This window comes from Dermacentor variabilis, chromosome 2, assembly GCF_050947875.1.
Source record: "Dermacentor variabilis isolate Ectoservices chromosome 2, ASM5094787v1, whole genome shotgun sequence".
Taxonomy (NCBI): Eukaryota; Metazoa; Arthropoda; class Arachnida; order Ixodida; family Ixodidae; genus Dermacentor; species Dermacentor variabilis.
This window is the reverse complement of record NC_134569.1, coordinates 19428872-19449763: the sequence shown is the minus strand read 5'-3', so window position 1 is coordinate 19449763 and position 20892 is coordinate 19428872. Positions and strand designations below refer to the sequence as shown.

Sequence of the window (20892 nt, the reverse complement as noted above, 5' to 3'; positions counted from 1 at the left end):
GTACTCTGTAAATGATAGTCTTATTGTATATTTTTGTATTATTATTATTATTATTATTATTATTATTATTATTATTATTATTATTATTATTATTATTATTATTATTATTGCATGCGCATGAGCACGTAAAACTTGATTAGGCATGTCAAGGTTTACAAATCATCGCATCTAAATGCAGGCACTCAAGGACTAGCCTTATCGGGGTGTTCCAGAATAAATAGCTGGAAACAGGGCTCACTGAAATGTGTGATGAATAACTTTTTAATTCTGTATGAGTTCAATAACAGTGAATATCTCGGGATGGTTTTGAACTACCTCATATCTCTGCGAAGAGGCTTGTGGGGGTCAAGAAGCACATACATTTGAGGCTACGGGCATTTTTAGTCACCGCATATTGCCTATATAGTATATGTTTCTGGTATTGCTGTTTCTGGTATCGCATGAGAGTGAGAGGGAATAAACTTTTATTTGGCAATCAAGTAGGAAATTCTTCCTTGACGAGTGGGGCCCTCAGTCTAGGGCTCCATTGCCATGCGCAACTTCGTGAGCCTGCTGGATCAGCCATTCCTGTTCCTGCCGGCTTGAGCTGAGCAGTGCAGACTTCCAAGAGGAAAGAATAGGGTTGGTATAGGAAGAACACCTGAAGGGTTAGGGCATTCCCCTGTGGAGCGGTACACCATGGGCTTGGTGCCACAGTAGGGCCAATAGCGCGTATAGGGTGGGATGAAAGTTATGTAGCATGTGGACTCAAAAAAAAGTAATCGGTCTGCAGCTCCTGCCAGGTAGCAGCATCTGCCCTATTAAGCAAAGGATATGAAGGGGGATAGTTATGGCGGCCTTGTCAGTAGTACTCCAATGTCGCAGTGTAGTGTAGGGACTCTGCCGGTGTGTCATCTGGGTTGGACAGCTCTTCCGATGGTGCCCGCCCGGTCACACCTCACGTGACCCCATTAACGCGTTCATTACCATGGAGAGAGGAGCGTCTAGGAGTCCAGGCGATAGGCACCCTGCGTAACACGGAAGGGGGGACAGAGAAAAGGATTTGATGTGTGTGTGCCATCACAAGTCCGTCACTATGGTGATGGGAGTCTCATGTGCGGGAAGGGTTGAGGCATGGAGCCAGGGTGATAGCTCCCTCCTCTGCCGAGCCGCTGTCCCTTGTGAGAACTGTGGTAAACACCCTAAGCGCGTCTGTGTTTTCAATTGCAGCTAAACAAATGGCATGCCTCCCTGGGTATCGGGCTGTGTCAGTGTGAAGAACCAGTGTCACTGTGGTGCCACGTCCAAAAATGGGTGCCAGGGCCTGAGTTCCGGCACATCTCCAGCAGGTGTGTCGCTTGGGATGCATGTTGCTGTGAATTGGAGTTACTTCAATGCTAGCATGTAGAGCAGGAGCGAGGCGATACTGTTGGATGTGGGTGGGTGTCTCAGGGGCAGGGTAGCCAAGATGAAAGAGTATAGTGCAGCCCTGACAGCTCCGCCTCAGACATTGGAGCTGACCATTGTGATGAGCCTCAAGAATGGTGAAGTGGCTATGGTGTTGTGGATACCAAGCTGAAGAAAGCATTGTTTGGAAGCATGGGGAGGCAACCCAAGAGCCGCTTTCACTACCTTCCGTAGAAGTGCGTCCATCTTCTGAGTCTGAATGAGGGTGAGATCATGAGGGTTGTGTTCTGAAGCTTGCGCGAACGGAAGTTGCCACTGCAGATGGAGGTAACGTTCACACACTTCTGTAAGTACTTTGCACTACACTGTGATACACATATTATCCTATATGTTGCCGTTGTACTTCAATTTCATGTTATGCACACTTGTACTTAATTTTCAAGTCGTCTGCTTCTCTAACGATGATTTCAGTTATGCTTTTGAGGGTAGCATAGCGGCTAAAAGTAGCATCTTGTGGATTTTATTGTAGCCTTTCAGGCAGCAAATTAGGTGCGACACTCACCTACGAGTTGCATCATGTAAAATGATCCACATATTGCAAATACAGCACAGTGTCGCATAAAAAGCATGACTGAAATTGGTTCTTAAACAGCTAAATTTGAGCACAGTGAAGGAGTTTTCCATACCTCACTCACTGAAAGACGTTAGCAGTTTTCTTGGCTTGTGTTCCTGCTTCCGGCGCTTTGTTGACAATTTTGCCAACATCGCTCATTCCCTCACCAACATTCTGAAGAAGGATGCTGTTTTTCTTGCCTTGAGCAAGTTACTGCCTCTTCAAGTCTAATCAATCTGCTTACGACATCTCCAATATTATTGTATTTTGAACCATCTGCTCCAGCAGAAGTTCTGACGGATGCCAGTGGCCATGGCATCGACACTGTCCTTGCACATCAGCGTGGTCAGGCCTGTCTAATAGCATACGCTGGCCTACTGCTCTCTTCACCAGAGCGCAATTATTTGATCACTGCACACGATTGTCTTGCACTTGTTTGTGTGGTAACTAATTTTCGCCCGTTTCTGTTTGGTGGTCATTTTCAGTGGTCATATTGTGCTCTATGTTGATTCTCTTCACCGAAGGATCCCACTGGTCAGCTTGGTCACTGGGCATTGCACTTGCAGGAGTGCATATGCGTTTTCGGTTGTCTACAAGACTAGGCGAATGCACCACGCACGATGCCAACTGTTGGTCTCGGTATCCAGTGTATCCCCCTGACATTGAAAATCATAACACCAAAGCGTGTTCTTTTCATATTGTACCTGCTTAACATTTAAAACAAATGGTGCTGTGACCCTACGTTATGCTCTATCATAGACCGTTTAAGCACGCGAAGTTCCAACGCATCACTACAAATATTCTCGCTTTGGGATGGAACTTCTTACTGCCACAGCGTTCGCCTCGACAGCCTTGCTCGTCGTTCCAGCCCAACTGCGTTCCAAAGTTCTCAAGCAGCTTCATGACGATCTACCTCTGGTCATCTCGGTATCACACACACATATGACTACATGCGGCGTCATTTCTATTGGCCCTGTCTTTATCGCTCCGTCCAACGATATGTTGCCAGCTGCGAACTCTGTCAATGACGTAAGCGGCCAACAACACTTCATTTCAGCCTCCTCCAGCACGCAATGTAAAACCGCACCCATCACATCCTACAATACCAGAGTAATGTTCTGTTGAACCTATATATTTAAAAATGGAACAAATTAATATTGTAGAAAAGCACATACAAGGTGCAAAAAGCAGTTATACTTCACAAGCGATGTCATAGCTCATTATTGGATTTGTTAACTAAATCATCTTGATTAGTTGTGAAAATGTCTTCATGAATGCTGCATGCTTCTTTAAGTTTGATGCAGCTGTGTTGTTCGCTTAAAGTTGTCACTGGAACCATTTAAAAGCTGACCTGAAATGCTAACACAGCAGGCAGCCCATAAGTACTTTATACCAATTAGTATGTTGTCTAGGTCATTACAGTTTTTATTTCTTGCAGGTGCCGTTGTGTATGGGTATCAGATTAGCACAATGATTTTGCCACTGTTGCGAAAGGTTGATGCCCTTCTGGATGTGTTGTTATGCAGCACTACCTCAGTGGCTACCTGCTGCGCAAGTTCAAGAACAGCAGTGGATGGCAGAAGCTGTGGGTGGTGTTCAGTAACTTCTGCCTCTTCTTCTACAAGTCCTTCCAGGTTTGAGCCTGTCATATAGAATTTGACAACTGCATGTTACTTTCAAATGTGGGCAGTGGTTAGCCCAAACATTAACCTAAGTAAATTTTGCTGAAAATGCTATTTGCATTGACTCTTGTCATGTTGCCTAAGCAGGCACTAGGACATCTACACCCTTCCACCTTTTCTTTGTTGTCATTAATCCAATGACTGCCAATCCTAAGAGAACTTAGGCAACCACCCTCGCACAGCCCCTTCCACTCTCAAGTATACTCGTTCAGTGTTTTCAGTGCACTCCCTGTTTCTACGGGAGCAAATCGTGCAAGAAATACCATTGCATACCTATTGTTGCATCTTGGGAAAATTCATGTAAACACACAAAAACCTTGCATGTTTGCAGGTGGAGCAAATATCTCAGTGCTCTGTCACTCTCTCACAGCTATGATTGTGGCAGGTTCATGCACACTTTACAGGCAAAGATACTTATTAATACTTGATCAATTATTATTTGGAATAATCCGACAATGGAGAACCAGTTTCTGTGTAGCATGAAGTATCTGCCGAGCCAACAAGAGAAGAAGAAATGGCCAGGTTTGTGTATTAGAAGGGCAGTCCTGGCCATAACCAGTGTGGTATGTTTGTCTGTTCAGGCTATGACAGAGAAAGGAACTTATGAACTGTTCACATATACTGAAATTAGAGAAAGTAGCTACGAAAAATGAGCTTCTGTTTGGCATAAAATCTTTACTGAATAAACACATGCACACACACAAAAAAAAACAGCAGGGTCTGTGTAGTAGCCAGTCCCCTACTGTAACTTAGGCACACTCAAGCAGCTTTTGATGGTCTTTTTTCTTTTTCCCCAGTATCTTCTTGCTGTCTTGACATCCTTGTGTACAAGAAGCTCCGTTGCTGTTGTGGCTGAGCTAGAAAAAAAAAAAAAAAACAAGTTGGCACAAGAATCAGGGAAGAGCTGCAGAAATAGTGCTTTCTGTTTTGCAAACTTACTAAAGGTGCGAGATGTTGCACTTTCCATGTATAAAGACATATACTTAGAAGGTACAAGTATGTTATAGAACTTTTTGCACATGGCTCCTACTATTATTTTGTAACAAGACCACTAGTTTGACACCATGGCAGCAAGTGGCATGAAAGTAGATGGAAGTTTGGCATTTGTCCTGTGTGTATCTTGCTTCATCTCATATAAATTTAGCGCCACTAAATCATGTTTCACTGTACATGTAGACACTTGTCCAGCTTTAACAGGCACATGGTGACGCACGTGGTGACTGAGTGCAATTCCAGCATTTTACTTTAGCTACGAAGCTCATGTCAGAAGTTATTAAGGATGAAACTCTACACTTGTGGCAGGAATCTGTGCCCCTGGCAAGCCTTCCACTGCTGGGCTACACAGTAGCACAGCCTGGTGACCAGATGGGCAAGCAGCACGTCTTCAAGCTGCAGTACCGCAGCCATGTCTACTTCTTCCGTGCTGAGAGCGAGTACGCATATCAGAGGTGAGTTCCATGTGCCTGATGTCGACAGTTTTCACTTCTAAAGAGATTTAAGACAAGTCCTCTAAATATCTTGATTGTAACTGTTATGGTGTAGACCAGTTGTTTTAAAGCTCTCTTATTTCTCAGTAATATGCAACATATTTTCTTTACAACGTCTCTTTTATTAACTTTCCTGCTCTCATTCTCTATTTCTTTACCTTGTATTCCTTCTATGACAAAGAGACAGTTCAGCTGTCCACTGGATAGTGAGAAAGCTACGATGCCCATGACCTTTTGTCTGCACCCTTCTTTTGTCGTTCTGTGTGAACACAATAAATTCAGTAAACTCTTGGTGATACGAATTTCACGGGGTCATGTAATATATTCGTAGCACCCAAAATTCATGTCATCATAACGTACACAAAATCAAGAAAAAATTTGTTTATTTTTAACAGAAAAATTTCTAACACTGTGGAACCCCATTGATATTTTTCTTGCTGCTGCATTTTCCTGGTTGCTACGTCGCATTTTCACGGTCCCAACCTAAATCCTGTTGGGTTCCATGTATTATGTTCCCCTTGATACGTCGCCAATCTGTAATAGTCCTACGTCTTACATTGCATTTGAATGTGGTGGTCATGTAAATTTAATGGTGCAGCCAGCTTGTACATTGCAGCAAGTGACCGGTGCATTGCAACAAGCTACCGGTGCGTTGCAACAAGCTACCGGTGCGTTGCAACAAGTGACAGAAGTTTGCAGTAAGCGACCACTGTTTGCAATAAGCGACCAAAGTTGCACAAGCCAAGCACTGCTCATCTGCACAGAGCAGTTGGCGGAGCACCCAAAGCAAAGTGCACATCACTTAAAGACTACATATCTCGGTTAGGGTAAGCCTTGTGGTAATGGAAAGTACATATTTGCCTGAATAAGTTATCACAAATGCACTTCTGAATTTGTCTCGTATGATGAACAAAAATTGCCAGAGATGTGGCCTCAAAGTGGTCAACCTTGAAGGAACCCTGGGAGTCTGTGGGCCACTGTTGGAAATGCTGGTGTTTACAACAAATTAAACTGCATCAAAAGTAAAAAGGGGCACGGATGGAAAAGGTAATGATGCTAGTACCCATGCCACATATACTCTCTCCTAGTTATATATTTTGTTAGTTTGTTTGGAGATTCTATGCAAAATGCCTTGGCTCCAAATTTACTTGTGCAAATTATATCAAGTTCATTTAGCTGCAAAACTAAACATTGGTAGCGAGTATGAATTGTATGAGTGCCCCAACTTCTTGTTCATATTTTTGTCATACTTTTGTAGAAGTGTAATATGTAGAAGTGAATGTGTGAAAGGCTGAGTTCCCAAGTTTGTTGCCAATTTTCTAAATTTCTTAAACTTTAAAAAAAGTCTGTATGCTGCTAAATGCAGTACATACTGTTCCAGTTATTGTCCTGTGATCACTTGAGTAAACCGTATAGCACTAGCTCTGAAAAGTAAATTGGGAGCCCATGTATGGAGTATTTCTTCTGTTTGCATCACCAACTTAAATAATGTATAATTTGGACTGTTGGAAGCATGTTTGTACAATGGTGCACTATCCATTGCTACAAGTTCTTTCTGAAAGGCTCAATATTCTGATAATTACCTCTTTTACTTTACTGCCGCATTATGGGCACATCCGGAAATATACAATTTTGAAGAGCCTCTTGTGTTCATGAACATTATTGGCATCATCTCTAACCTTATGTGTAAAAAAATAACAATAGTAAAGGCATTCCACTATTTATGTTATTGCCAGTGTAGTGTCAACTTACGCAGTTGAAACTATTTTTAAATTTTCTTGCCATATTAGGACACCTCCACATAAACTGTGTGTTATATTTTTCCCATGTGGCATAATTTTTCCTTTCAGTATTGATGAACCAAGCAGTCAATCAGCATCACAAGATGTGCATGATTCTTTAAAACCTGCAAAATAGAATGCAATGCACCAAACTTGAGCACCTGGCTTACTGCTTTCAGCTGCAGAATAAATGGAATTTAGTCATGATACTTCAATGAACAGAGTCATCTTCATGGTTGAAATTCTTTGTTTTCATTAAACCTGTATTAAAGCAGTCGTGAACCACCCCTCAGGCTTGGTGAAAAGACAGCCCATGGATAGCATATGCTGCTGTGAAGTTTTGCAGTCATGTGCAGCTTGTGAAGCTCGCAAGTGGAATGCGAAGTCACCTTTCTATCAGACGCTCTGTTTTCAACAGAAGCCTGCTCCTCACCTTTTTATGGACATGTTATTTAGCAACATAGCAGATTCCCATACACAGTTGCTATTGGCCAACAGCTGACATCGATCAAGGAAGGTGTTTGGATCAGTGCGCTTCTTCCTACTATTACTGTGTATATTTATTGATGCAGTTTAATAAACAGGCTGAATTAAGCAAAAATCTGCTTTCAAGCCGACTATCATCTGCTCACGCTTGACCGCGGCCTCCTGCATAGCATTTAAACTTTGGCCACCCTGCTTATCCATGTCGTAGCCATTGGGTCTCGCTAATTTCAACTAGCCTTGAACCCCGCAAAACCTAAGGCCAGACCACAAGCACGCTTGCCAGTGCACGCTCACTCCTGACCGCTCTTGGTTAGACGCCTTAGCAGACTTATTTCTTAGTTCTTTTCTGTCCCCCCCCCCTTTCCGGAGCGTAGTCAGGAAGGCGAGGATATAGAAAATTTCCGGGAATTGGGGGAGGGAGGGATGATGTTTCAGCACCAGCACAGCCGCCTTGGACCCCCCCACATACCCCACCCTTCGCTTTTGTTCCCAGATCGCTAATGTAGCAGGTATACAGGTTGTTTTATTTTCTGCACCAAATAATACAGGGTGCTGCACCGATGACTTGTGATAGGTGCATTTACACATCTGCTGTCAGACTGTAAGGCTTGGCAGCCAATACAGATAAAGTTTTAATTAGCGATTTTAGAGGCAATATTGCATTTGCAAGATTGAAGCCCGACAGTCATATGTTGCCCAACAACAACGTCACAAAAATCGTCATAGGTACTATGGCGTGCAGTATTTTGGCTGTCGCCAGCCCTGAACCTAAACGAAAATTAAGTAGCCTGTCAGTGGCGCTGATCTCCCCACCCTGTCGGAAAACACCACCTGCTTCCTTGCTGCGCGGGTGTCAACGCTATGACAATCACGAGTTCTCTTCATTCTGATCCATAAGCCTTTCTTTATTTGCTGCTATTGGCAAACATTATCATCCGAGCTGCGGTACTGCCACAACATTGGAAACAGAATAGAGCATGCTCCACATCGATTCCTGGCATCACATGCAAAAAATGACAAGGCCACCATGAAGCCCGTGCCAGCAAAAGCTTGCGCTACTGTTGGTCTATGCTTGCAATGGAGAGGATAGAGAGATAGACGTCACTGGTGCACTATTTCATATTTCTTTTGGTACTACCATACTGGGCCGCCCACAGTGCCAAAGTACTGCAGGCTCTAGCACCCAAGACGATTTAGTTTAGAGAAGTTTTGTTGAGTTAATAATATGACTTTGGGTCCTCAATTTTCAAGTTGCAGTGTTTAGTCTGTAATTATTAATTAAACAGTTATTTAAGATATCCATATTGATTATCTGCCATATTTTGCGCGATACCAAGTTCCTTGTGGTCACAAAAACACATAACCTGATAGAATACCGGGAGATATCCACACAAAATTCACCGTTTTGTAAAATTCTGTGCAGCTGAAACAGGACACTGCATTTGTGACATGAAGTCACACAACAACAACAACAATAGGAGGAAGAGGAAAAGGAAGAAGGTCAACCAGACGCAATTCCGGTTTGCCGCTCTAGACAGGAGAAGGTGTTTAATGGAAGAAAAGAAAGGAGAGGGAGGGAAGAAAGAAGGTACTATCAGTATGAATACGTACGGTTGACCATAGCTTCATGCCTATAATCACTCACTGAGGCCGGGCCAGATGTAGCAGTGCCCGCATCGCTTTGTGAGACTCCGACGCATGGGGCCATGGTCCGGGAATCTTAGTCTCTGAAAATGGTCTGCTATCTAATCGGTTTAACACCCTCCGAAAAACGTCGCATTCTATCTCATAGAGATTACAAAAACACAACACGTGCTCAATCATCTCTTCACATTTGCACTAGTCACAAATCAGTGTGTCGGTCATTCCAATAAGAAATGAGTAGGCTTTTGTAAAAGCCACCCCTAACCTGAGGCGGCATAGTAAAGTTGCATCATGGTGGGAGAAGTTCGATGGAATCTACAGCTTCAATGTAGGATCCAGCCAGTGGAGACTGCAGTTGGAGAGAATCGGAGTGTTCCACAAAGTTTCAGTCTTGGTTTGAGCAAGTAAACAACCCCTCGCATAGGAAGTGTCAGGGTTTCTTTATGGCCTGACCGGGTGGCATGATCAGCAGGGTCATTTCCGACGATGCCACAGTGGCCCAGAAGCCGTTGGAGGATGATGTCATGTCCGCTTATGAGGGCTTGATGGAGAACCTCTCTGGTCTCAAACACCAGTTGTTCATGGGTCTTACGTTGTAAGGCTGACTGCAGACTCTGAAGGGCTGTCTTGGAGTCACAAAAAACAACCCACTTTCGAGATTTGGCTTGTGCGATGTAATTCACAGCGGCTTGTAGAGTGGCAAGTTCTGTTGCCATAGAGGTCATTGTATGGGACACTTTGAATGTAATTGTGACTTGTAAGGCCGGGAGGATGATAGCAGTGCCTGTGGAGTTGGTGCCTGAGACAGATCCACCAGTGTAAATTTGCATTCTTTGTTCATATGCCTTCTTCAGTAATGACAGTGTGAACTGATGTAAAGCCACTGTTGAATGACGAGTGTTTGTAATTCCTGGAATTGTGAGGCGTACTTGTGGCTGTCGTAGACACCAGAGGTGTAACAGTTGTCTTGCTGCTGGGTAAAAGCCAGACTGAAGGTAGCCTTGATGTGTCGCAACAAGTTTTGAAAATATGGCTTGAGGTCTTTGTGCTGGCAAAGCAGCAATATAGTGACTGGGTAATGTGTGCTCTAAGGTTGTCAATCGTTATATATGTTAGAACCAAGTAGTCTGTAGCAATCATGATTGTTGCATGAGTCGAGGCTCATCATGGTAGTCCAAGACTTGTCTGTAGAGCCTGACCTTGCAAACTTTCTAAAGTATGAATGTTTGTTTTACATGTGTTCGCCAAAACCAGCAAGCTGGACCGTACCAATGTGCCCCAGGTTTTTCCACACAGGAACCTCATGATATGTACAATCGAAATTAGTCACCGCTCCATGAAAGGTCCCCGTCAGTAATCACGCCTAACAAGCGGTGATGCTTCTGGTATTTGATACCTTGGCCATTGAGAGAAACAGGGTACGGTGCCATGGGTTTGCACGTAAACGTGATTAAAGCGAATTTTTTGACGGACACACTAAGGCCTTGTTTGCGGAGATACGAACAAGTTTAGGTGGCTGCCTGCTGAATTCTTGTGCGCACTTGAAGACGAGTCACTGCAGAAGACCAAAGCCAAATATCATCAGCATACATTGATAGGTGAATTGTCTTGGGTAATATTTCAGCAAGCTCAACCATAGTTAGGTTAAAGAGAATAGGGCTCAATACTCCACCCTGTGGGATTCCACCATGACAACAGCAAAATGACAAAGAGATTGTAAGTTATGACTAGGAGACAGTGTTTTTATTCAACATGGCAAAACTGATACAAAACTGATACAAACGATACAAAACTGATAAATGGAACACTGTATACATACTGATGACACATAAACCAAGGTGGGACATCAGCACTCTGCACATGAAACGTTTCGCTACCATTTATGCCCAGTCAAGCCAGCAGAAAGAGAGGGTCTTCAGACATATATGATGCCGCCCCCCCTCCCCCCCATACTATGCCACTGCACTTAGGGAAGCCATTGAGGTGTTTTAATATGAGGCCTGTTCATGTAATATTTGTCTTGTGGTTTCATTCCTTCTCCCTCAACCAACATTGAGGCATTATTCTAACTGGGACTAGGTTGGGCTGCAACTAGATTAGGATGGCTGCGCTGGCTAACAGTCACTTTGTATCTGCTTCTAGGTGGATGCACGTTATCAGCAGCGCAGCCGTCAAGAAAGCCTGAATTTGCAAGCAACTGAAGAACAGCATGTGTTAGCTGCTCAGGCATCATGGGAACAGCACAAGACATTAATGCAAACATACTATGATGTATACCTTAGTATGACTTATTGTTGGGTTAGTTGGTATATGCTACTTAAAGTGAATTAGACACACAGCATCAGTAGAAGAAAAACTGACGGTAGGACAGGGTGTCCTGTCCTACTGTCAGTTTTTCTTTCTCTGATCCTGTGTGTCTAATTCACTTCAAGTATACTATGGTGTGTTGCCTGGACATAGTGTTTCTGGCTTGAGCTCCGAGATAGTGCTGAAGCCCGGACTACAAATGTAGCATGACTTGGTTTATTACAGAAAAAGCTGTTCCCTGACATCATTGCTATCCTTCCGGCTTTTTGCAGCAATATGTAGACGTGAAAAGAAAACTAATGTTGCCATCACTGCTTCATCATTTTGGCATTGAGGCAGTAGGCCATCTCCACTCTGAGACATTCTTGCATTTTCAACCACATTGAACAAGTTGGTAATCAAAGAATGATGGTTCAGTGCCTCTTGCTTTATGTGCATGCAGTAATATTTGGATCCCTGATCAATCACTGGAAAGGTGCGTTCCAATGTTTAGCTGATGGTCAATATGATGCTAATGCGAGGTGTCATCACAACGTCTCTGAAGTGACAGCACTGCAAGATACTGAAACATGGTGCTAGGTACTCTAAAAACTTCACCATTCGTTTTACTGACATTCATTGTGTTCAGTGGCTGTCCTGCTTTGTTTATACTTTAGAGCTTGTTTCTTAGTATTATAAAATAAAAATAGAAACTACAATTTTGTGCATGCATGCATTTTGGTAAGACTGTGCGAGATTCAGAAACTGTTCCAACAAGCCTGACAAGCATTGGGGTGCTAAAGCACCTGCGATATTTCGTTGGGCACATACCTGTGGGCTGTTGGCCAATCTATCATGAATACATTCCAGCCCACAGTGTGCAGCTGTTGTTCGTATGTAACTTTCTCATTCTCCTTAGTTTGGAACATCCTTAAGGAGGAGGGCTCTTGGAAAGCATTCCAGCAGAGGCACATAATTCCCAGGGCAATTTTTTTGTGGAAATGAGTGATTACATTGTCTTACAACCTCTTATAAACCCTGTTTGGACAGTTTTCCTTATCACTACGACTCATGTTCGTTGCTGTCATTGTGGTTAAGAACATTCTTAATAGAAATTAAGGATGCTTTGCAGTAACATGCACGTGTTTTCACACTCATTGATGTCACTTGTATATTGAAAACACGGATGCATCTTAGTTAGCTGAAAGCCAAGGTGAACATGTGACTTTAATTTGTCTTATTTTTGCCTCATTCTTTGATGCTGTTTGGGGGAAATTAATTATTTTGCCTTGCTGTTGAATCTGTACTCGCTGGCTTTCTCTGTTGTCTATGATTGTTTCTAACTTCCATGGCCCTTCTCTGTATATATAGCTTTCATTCCAAACAACGCTCCTCTGATCATTGCTTTTTGATGTGCTGTTGTGCTCTATGCAAAGTTTCTGCTGCTGTAATGTTTATTCTGCATGTCAAACAGGCCTTTTATTCAGTACAATCAGCACATAGTTTGTAAAAATGCGGTTAAGCCTTAACAAATTATTAGATATAAAGAAATAAATTTAAATTTTGGTTGATCATGTTTTTGTGAAATTACGTATTCTCCTGCTATAATGAAAAATTTTTGTTTGCAGATGCTTTGAAATATATATTCTCGTAGCAAAAATGTCAAATACAGTCACCTAACAATTTTCGAGATGTCCAATTTTTCCAACCTGTGCAATTATTCGGGTTTTCTTGCAGCAGCACCACCAGAAATTGCTACTTTGATTTCAGACTCCCAATGATACGGCACTGGTTAGGCCTAGCAGCCTAAGCAATGTGGCTGTGACGAATATTTCCCCATAGCTGGCAGAGTGGCTGGTGGAAAATTGCCATGGGAAGTTCATAATCAGTGTTTGTACTTGTAGACTTGGCGATCAAGCGTGAGATCACATGCCTAGGCTGGACTGGCAGCCATAGTAGCAGAGATAGGATCCATGTGCGGTCCCTTGCTCCTCGTCTGAAAAGTCTTTTGGGAGCAACTTGGCAATAGCAACTTAAAATAGCACTAATTGCATGGTTGCATATTTGTGGTGGTCCAGAGCACATGTATCTAATTTATCATTGTTTCTGTGCCTTAGATCAGCATAGTAAACTGCTGGCAAACCATCAAAATTTACAGCAGATCCTTTGCTGGTTCATTGGCAGCACTCTGCTTGCATTTCTTACGTGTGGACCAAATCACACCCTCCCCCCCCCCCTCCCTCCATGCCCCGTCGATACCTGTGCATATGCTTGTGATGATCATCGGTTATAAGAAGGCATTTTCTTGCCTGATGTGGCTTTGTTATAACGAGGTTTGACAGTGTGGCAATCCTAAAGCTCTGATGGCTCTGGTGCTACTGTGCCTGCTACTACTTAAATCATGCTTTCATCATCATCATCATCATCAGCCTGGTTACGCCCACTGCAGGGCAAAGGTCTCTCCCATACTTCTCCAACTACCCCGGTCATGTACTAATTGTGGCCATGTTGTCCTGCAAACTTCTTAATCTCATCCGCCCACCTAACTTTCTGCCGCCCTCTGCTACGCTTCCCTTCCCTTGGAATCCATTCCGTAACTCTTAATGACCATCGGTTATCTCCCCTCCTCATTACGTGTCCTGCCCATGCCCATTTCTTTTTCTTGATTTCAACTAAGATATCATTAACTTGGGTTTGTTCCCTCACCCAATCTGCTTTTTTCTTATCCCTTAACGTTACACCTATCATTCTTCTTTCCATAGCTCGTTGCGTCGTCCTCAATTTAAGTAGAACCCTTTTCGTAAGCCTCCAGGTTTCTGCCCCGTACGTGAGTACTGGTAAGACACAGCTGTTATGAACTTTTCTCTTGAGGGATAATGGCAATCTGCTGTTCATGATCTGAGAATGCCTGCCAAATGCACCCCAGCCCATTCTTATTCTTCTGATTATTTCAGTCTCATGATCCGGATCCGCAGTCACTATCTGTCCTAAGTAAATGTATTCTCTTACCACTTCCAGCGCCTCACTACCTATCGTAAACTGCTGTTCTCTTCCGAGACTGTTAAACATTACTTTAGTTTTCTGCAGATTAACTTTTAGACCCACCCTTCAGCATGCTTGAAATCATGCTTTAAATGTCACTTAATGCAGACACCTGTAAAAATATCAAGCTCTAGAAGATGAGCACATTTCACTGATTGTGTGAAATGATTAGAATAGAATGAGCTGCTGTGACTGTGCAGTTCATAGTTAAAAATGCTCATCTGCCAGCGGTATCAACCAGTGTCACCACCTTTGGTTGTATTATTGATCATGTCTTAATTTTTAATTATTTTTTTTTGTCACTTTAGTAGACAGATTCAGGCAAAAGCCAAGGACATAAGCATGAACCTACCAACTGAACACATGCTATCACATTTAAACAGTTTGGCAGCCATGCGTTCCTTGAACATTGTCTTAGAACTGCCAATTGATAACATTGACAACCTTCACTGCACGAAAACTGTTGCGGAACCTCCTTAACAGCTTTGCTGTAAAAGCAGCATCACAGAGGCAAGTGCCTATCTTAGTGTTGCTACCAATGTGTCACAAACTGTTTCCAGCAGGTGCACGGCATTTCCAAAGTTGTTTTGGCTAAATGTCCTGCTTTGCACAGGAAGGAGTTTGAAACAAAACAAAGCATGCCCTACACAGGTCACGTTCCATTCCAAAGTTGTTCCTGTGCAAACCAGCATGTTTGTACAAAACAGTTTACAGTTAAACCTCAATATAACGAAGTATTTAGCTTTTCATAACCTGTTGTCCATAAACCATGTATTTAGAACCTCAATATAACAAAGTGTTTGTATGCGATTTCAATATAACGAAATTTCGCTTCCGCTGCAAATGAATGCAGATACAATAAATAAAAACTTCCGCGGACACCGATAGTCAAACGATTGAATTACAGGCGTCTGCTTGAAAACGCACCACTCAAATCACATGTGGCGGGGCAAAAGTGATCCCCGCAGTGGAGCCGCATCTGTAAAAGTGCAAGTGCTGTAAGATCCTATCGCGGCCCGTGCACTTTGTGCTTTAAGTGCGAGTGAAAGTTTGCGAGAGTGAGACAAGGAAGATGGTGGCTTCACGAGTGCCGCCTTCCCATGCGTAACGTGATCAAGAGCGTGCGGGGGGTGGGGTAAGTTGGCGCTTCTCAATTTTTGGCGCACGTCTCGGGCGTGGCTGTGCATGGCTGTAAGCGCGGCTGAGTGCATAAGGCAGTCGCACTCCCTGCTTTAGAAGTAATCTGCCGCGCATGCAAAGAGTGGGCGTGCCGAGACTGCGTGGCATCATGCTAGTTATCTTCCTGCGCATTTAGTATTGGAGGTTGCGTAATCTCAAGTTTCGGTGACTCGATGGAGCGAGAGGCAGACGAAGCATTCGCTCCCCGCTGCTGACGCTATCAGAGGCAGAGGTGGAATGCATGCGAAAGCGTGGCTGGCTTCGACCGCTTACTTCGTACCACTGATGTGAAGATATTGTCGACGTGGCATGAAATCGTATTATTTGTTGTAGACTACCAAATTCATGAAAATAAATTGTTTTCCCATTCAAATTTGCTTTTTCCAATTGTCCGATAATTTGGAAAATTCTGCAGCCCCTTGTAAGAAAAATCGATTGGCGACTGTACTTATTTGCATAAAGGGTCGAATTTCAATACAACGAAATTTCAATATGATGAAGCAAATTGCCAATTTTACCTCATTTGTCATATAGAGGTTTGACTTTATAACCAATTGGCCCCAAATTGCAAGTCCTACTTGCACTATTTTCATAGTTGTTTTAAGCATCTTGTTGCAATAAGAACAAAACAACCCAAGTCTTCAAATTAGAATGACGCGTGCCTTCTGCCCATGTACCTTTGTGCTAGCAACATTGTTTTAATTATGCAAAAATCAAAGATGTCTATGTATTTTAGGCTGTTAGCTGAATGTTGATTCTAAGTGACTGCTAGACTCGCCATGGTGATGTAGTGGCTTTGGCATTGCGCTGCTAAGCCCGAGAGCATAGGATCAAATTCCGGCCATGGCAGCCTCATTTCGATGGGGAGAAAATGCAACACCACCTATGTACCATGCATTGTGTGTACATTAAAAGAACCACAGATGGTCAGAATTAATCTGGCATCCCCAATTATGACTTGCCTCATAATCATATTGTGGTTTTGGTGTTGAAAACCACGGAATTTAGTTCTAGTTTAAGTGACTGCTAACAAAAAGTCTCAGCCCGAAGGTATCTTTGGTGACAACAGCTGCCTTTTTGACAAATTGTAGACAAAATGAGGCAAGCAAATGAGCACCTAATGTCGTGAAGTGCCCTTGGCAAGCGCAATATCTGCACAATTCTGCATGTCTAATATAGAAGAGAAAGCTGTGGAGCTCTTACTTTTCATCACACTTTGCTGTCCTCTTCTACAACGACACTTGTTGTGGCTTAACACCCAGAGGAACATTGTGGGTTGGGAGGGAGAGAGCTAATCTAATTTTGACATCTTGTGGTACCTAACTCTAAGCACATGCTTGCATTCTTGCATTGTTGGAATGTAGCTGCAAGGGTCAGGATTTGATGCCACAACCTCAAGGTTAGCCGCAGCGTGTGAGGCCCTTTTCTAGTGATGTAACTTAGTAGCGCAAAAAGAAAGGACAAGACGGAAGGGAAACAACATACACAAGCGCTAAAGTGTCTTCTGGTGCTGCCCCAGATATTGAGATGAGTTCTATATGAGAGATATATGCATGCCAAGTTGACTGGCCATGATGGACTTAGGAGAAATCCAAGCTGCAGCCCTACAACATACTGTGTGCAATGGAGCAAAGAAATGTATAAATGATACACTTTCTATAGGTCTTTGTTGCCCTGTGCTTAGACTTAGTGGTGGGAAAATAAAAATGGAGTTGCATACCTTTCATGCAATACCTGAACATGAACCAGTCCTGTCTTTATGTTCTGCCCTCTGTGTGATCGTGTTTTTGATGCTAAAGTCGTCATTATTTGACCTGAACATGAGTTCACTGGTGCCAGGCTGCATAACTTTGTTAGTGAAACTTGAATGCACCTTCACTGCTTTGAGGTTCGGGTTGCCACCTGGACAATTTTTCTCTGGCACACCCGGTTTTTCCCTCATAATGCCAGCTGCCAGTTCGACCCTCACATTGTTAAGCCTGAGGGCACGGGGATCAAATCCCAGCCACGGCAGCCACATTTTGATGGGGGCGAAATGGAAAAAAACACCTGTGTACCATGCATTGGGTGCACATTAAAGAACCCTAGGTGGTCAAAATTAATCCGGAGTCCTTCACTACGGCGTGCCTCATTGTCAAATTGTGGTTTTGGCACATAGAACCCCCGAACATAACTTAAATTTTTAGCCCACACATTGTTATGCCATTTGCCAGTTTTACGGTTCTCTCTAAACTGGCAAAAAGCTTCCATCACAAGTGCTCTGTTGTGCATTCATACATAGCAAACAACTGAACCATTGCGAGCGGCTTTATTCATAACTTCTTTAAGCTGTTCGCTGGTGTGAAACTGTCGCATTATTCTAAGTTGTCACTTTTGCTTCTGAGCTTTCTCTTGAGAGTCCAAGTGTGATTCCTGCTTTTCTCTGATATGTTTTCTTGGCGGCCACCCTCTGCTGATGCTTAGCCTCATGAGCAGAATGGATGCACATTGTTTGTTCTTCTGTGCCCACACAATCCTGAGTTATGGAAACCATGCTCAGCGAGCTACTCATTTTACCCGCTGGTATTCTCATGTTTTAACTGCATACCAAATTTTATATAAAGCCTGTCAATAAACACCATTTGGGCAAGCTTTCTACCAGGCATATCACCTGTTTTGTTTTTGTTTTGTTTCAATTTTTGCAAAGAGTACTTAAAAAACATGCACACCCCACCCCCTTCCTGGTGCTATCTTCTTTTTCTTGGTCGAGGTGGCAATCATACTTGAGAAATGTCATTACTGTGTTACCTCATATATGTACACTTTACAGCCAAGTTGCTTTTTCACCTGTGCGATACATTTCCATTTAACATTCTCATAATTAGATATGCCCATAATAATGTTTGAGAACTTAATTTACATTATGTTGTTCTAGATGTAGTGTTTTCATTGCACATTAATTGGCAGATCTGCAGGATAATGTGGTCCCCATTGCTGATTTCCATGGAAGCTGTGTTGGCATTGTGTGTCCAGTGATGTTCAGTTTGTTTCCATCTGCAAGCTGCCCCAATACTTATGTATAAAAAAAATTATGTTGGCAGCTAGAGTTATCGTTCAAGGCTCTGTCATGGCATTTGATTTCTGCTCCATTGTGTGGCTGTTTAATGTTACATATTAAAGCTGTCGATGTTTGTTGACAATAAAAAAGTTTTGGCTGTGTTTTGCCTACCTGCCAATCTCCTTGATTGTACAGTGTATGGATTCTTGAGAATTTGTATTCTAAAGAAATTATCATATGAGCAGCATTCTCACACAACACAACATTTTCGAGAAGCATAGTATTGAGCAAAAGAATAGAAATGTTGGTAAGTTGGTATTTGTTCATACTGTACTGCAAACGAATCCACACAAGTTGCGTGGTGATTTTCCCTGTAATTTCTCATAGTCCAGGTTTAGTGTACACTTTTTTGCATGAAGGGTTGTGGAGAACGGGTGGGTGAGTGCATGCGGTAGGGTTCGGGGGTCGTGGCCCCCGTGTCTGGCATCAAGTGAGGGTTGCTTTCTAGCCAACGCTGCTGGTGAGTCTCATTTTGTGTAGCTGGCCTACGCTACCGGGCCTCACAGAGGCTAAGTAGGCCCACGCCATCATCCGAGTTTACTTGACAAGGGTTGCTTCTTTAGTGACGAGTAAGAGGTCGAGAGGTTGGATGAATGGAATGGGGCGTTTATTTACATATAGAAGACGCAAACCTATTTACAAAACAAGGGATACTCTTACTGACCGGAGCACGGAGCACAGTACATCGTTCTTGTAGCATGAGCTAAGATCAGAGCAGACATATTTTGGAGTGCATGTCAGGACACAACAGCACAATCTCTCTGTATCAAAGGCGTCTGCCTTTAAAATAGTTCATTTCTCTAGGTGACTAGACTAGGGTGTCTGATGACTGTGTCTCAGCCAATCCCAGTCGTGGAACCGTCTGAAAAATCCCTCCCATGACGTCGCACTGTTCCTCTGTACTCCGCCTCCAATGTTGTGTGATCGCCCCCACATACAAGGCAACCACATGGCAATTTGGGAATTTGAAGTTGACGCAGTTCCCATGGGAGTCCTTGACGTTGGCCGCTTTCGTCAATTGGTGGCTTCTCTCTGATGGTCCACTTGCCAGGGTCAGGAAACTTCTCTTCGTGATCGTTACTGCTTCCATGGAGGTGGCAGTTGATGTTGCCTTGAAGTGAGCTCCTTTGTTTGCACGTCGAAGTCCATGTCGGGCCTCATAGCCATCTGGGTGATACTGTTAGGAAGTACTGTTAACTTCACCAAGTCAAAGCGATTCATCTCAGGAAAGCAGGAGAGCTTTGAAGGTCACTGCCCTTGTTGGCCAATCGTATCAATGCCTGCTTTTCAGATTTCAGGTCCATTAAAGAATTCTTTAATGGACGTTTGAAGTCAAGACGTTAAACGTTAATGGACGTTAAAGTTTGATTCCATTAAAGAATCAAACCTATTAAGTACTTCTTAGGAACTTGTATTCATAGTGCAAGTGAACAACAGATTTTACAAAACATCTTTTAATTTAATTTATTTACTCTCGGGGCTGTTCGGCATTTACAGAGAAGAGTGGATGATAGACAAGACTAGATGTGTAGTAGGCAGATTAATGAAAATGATCGTATAGAGCAGACTTGAAGGCTTTGGGTATGATGGAGGCGGGAAGGTGGTTCCAGTCCGGACTAGTCTTTGGAACAAATGAATCAAAATAAAGATTAGTCCTGCAGCTTGGCATGCCAACTTTAAACCGGTGGTCCGTGCAGGATGCAAAGTGGCAGTGATTGCTTTTAGAGTTTCATTGGCAAGATATATATTGTGAAAGAGGCATGAATGAGAAATATGATGGTGTAAGGAAAGGTAAGGAAGATCTAATGTTTTCATAAGTGTTACACTGGCTGAACAAGAATAATTGGAAAATACAAAAAATGATTTTGAATGGGTTCGAGGACTTGTAACAATATTAAAGCAGTTAAAGGAATGGCACTCCTCACGTGCACGTGGAGATATATACTGATTTGCTTTGTTTATTGGAGGAGCTAAGTGTGCTACAACATGCACCACTAAATTTTAATGGGATGCAAAAATTGCGAGACTGTCCAAAAACAAAATTTCCTTGCCCGAGTCAAGTTAACAGATTTACAGGCTGACCCGAAACGGGGCGTGTTACGCAGAAGTTGCAAAACCCGTTCGGTAATTCGCTCAGGAACTGGTGGGCCTCTGTGCAATTCGTCTGCAACTCGCCAGCAGCAGAATCATTTGGAACAGTCCTCACTAG

General features: G+C 43.1%; 1 protein-coding gene across 3 annotated transcripts in view; it reads left to right on the top strand.

The window, feature by feature from the left end:
- Cdep (Chondrocyte-derived ezrin-like domain containing protein) overlaps positions 1 to 18805 on the top strand; it is a 231451-nt gene extending 212646 nt beyond the window's left edge. For 2 of the 3 annotated variants that reach the window (XM_075679830.1, XM_075679829.1), the window contains 3 exons: positions 3526 to 3633; positions 4984 to 5129; positions 11222 to 18805. In XM_075679830.1, the coding sequence (XP_075535945.1) occupies positions 3526 to 3633; positions 4984 to 5129; positions 11222 to 11264 (297 nt within the window). In that variant the 3' untranslated portion in view covers positions 11265 to 18805. Of the gene's footprint in view, positions 1 to 1209; positions 1394 to 3525; positions 3634 to 4983; positions 5130 to 11221 lie in introns of those variants that run through there. The other variant, XM_075679831.1, reaches the window with a different exon arrangement.
- The last annotated feature ends 2087 nt before the right edge of the window (positions 18806 to 20892 follow it).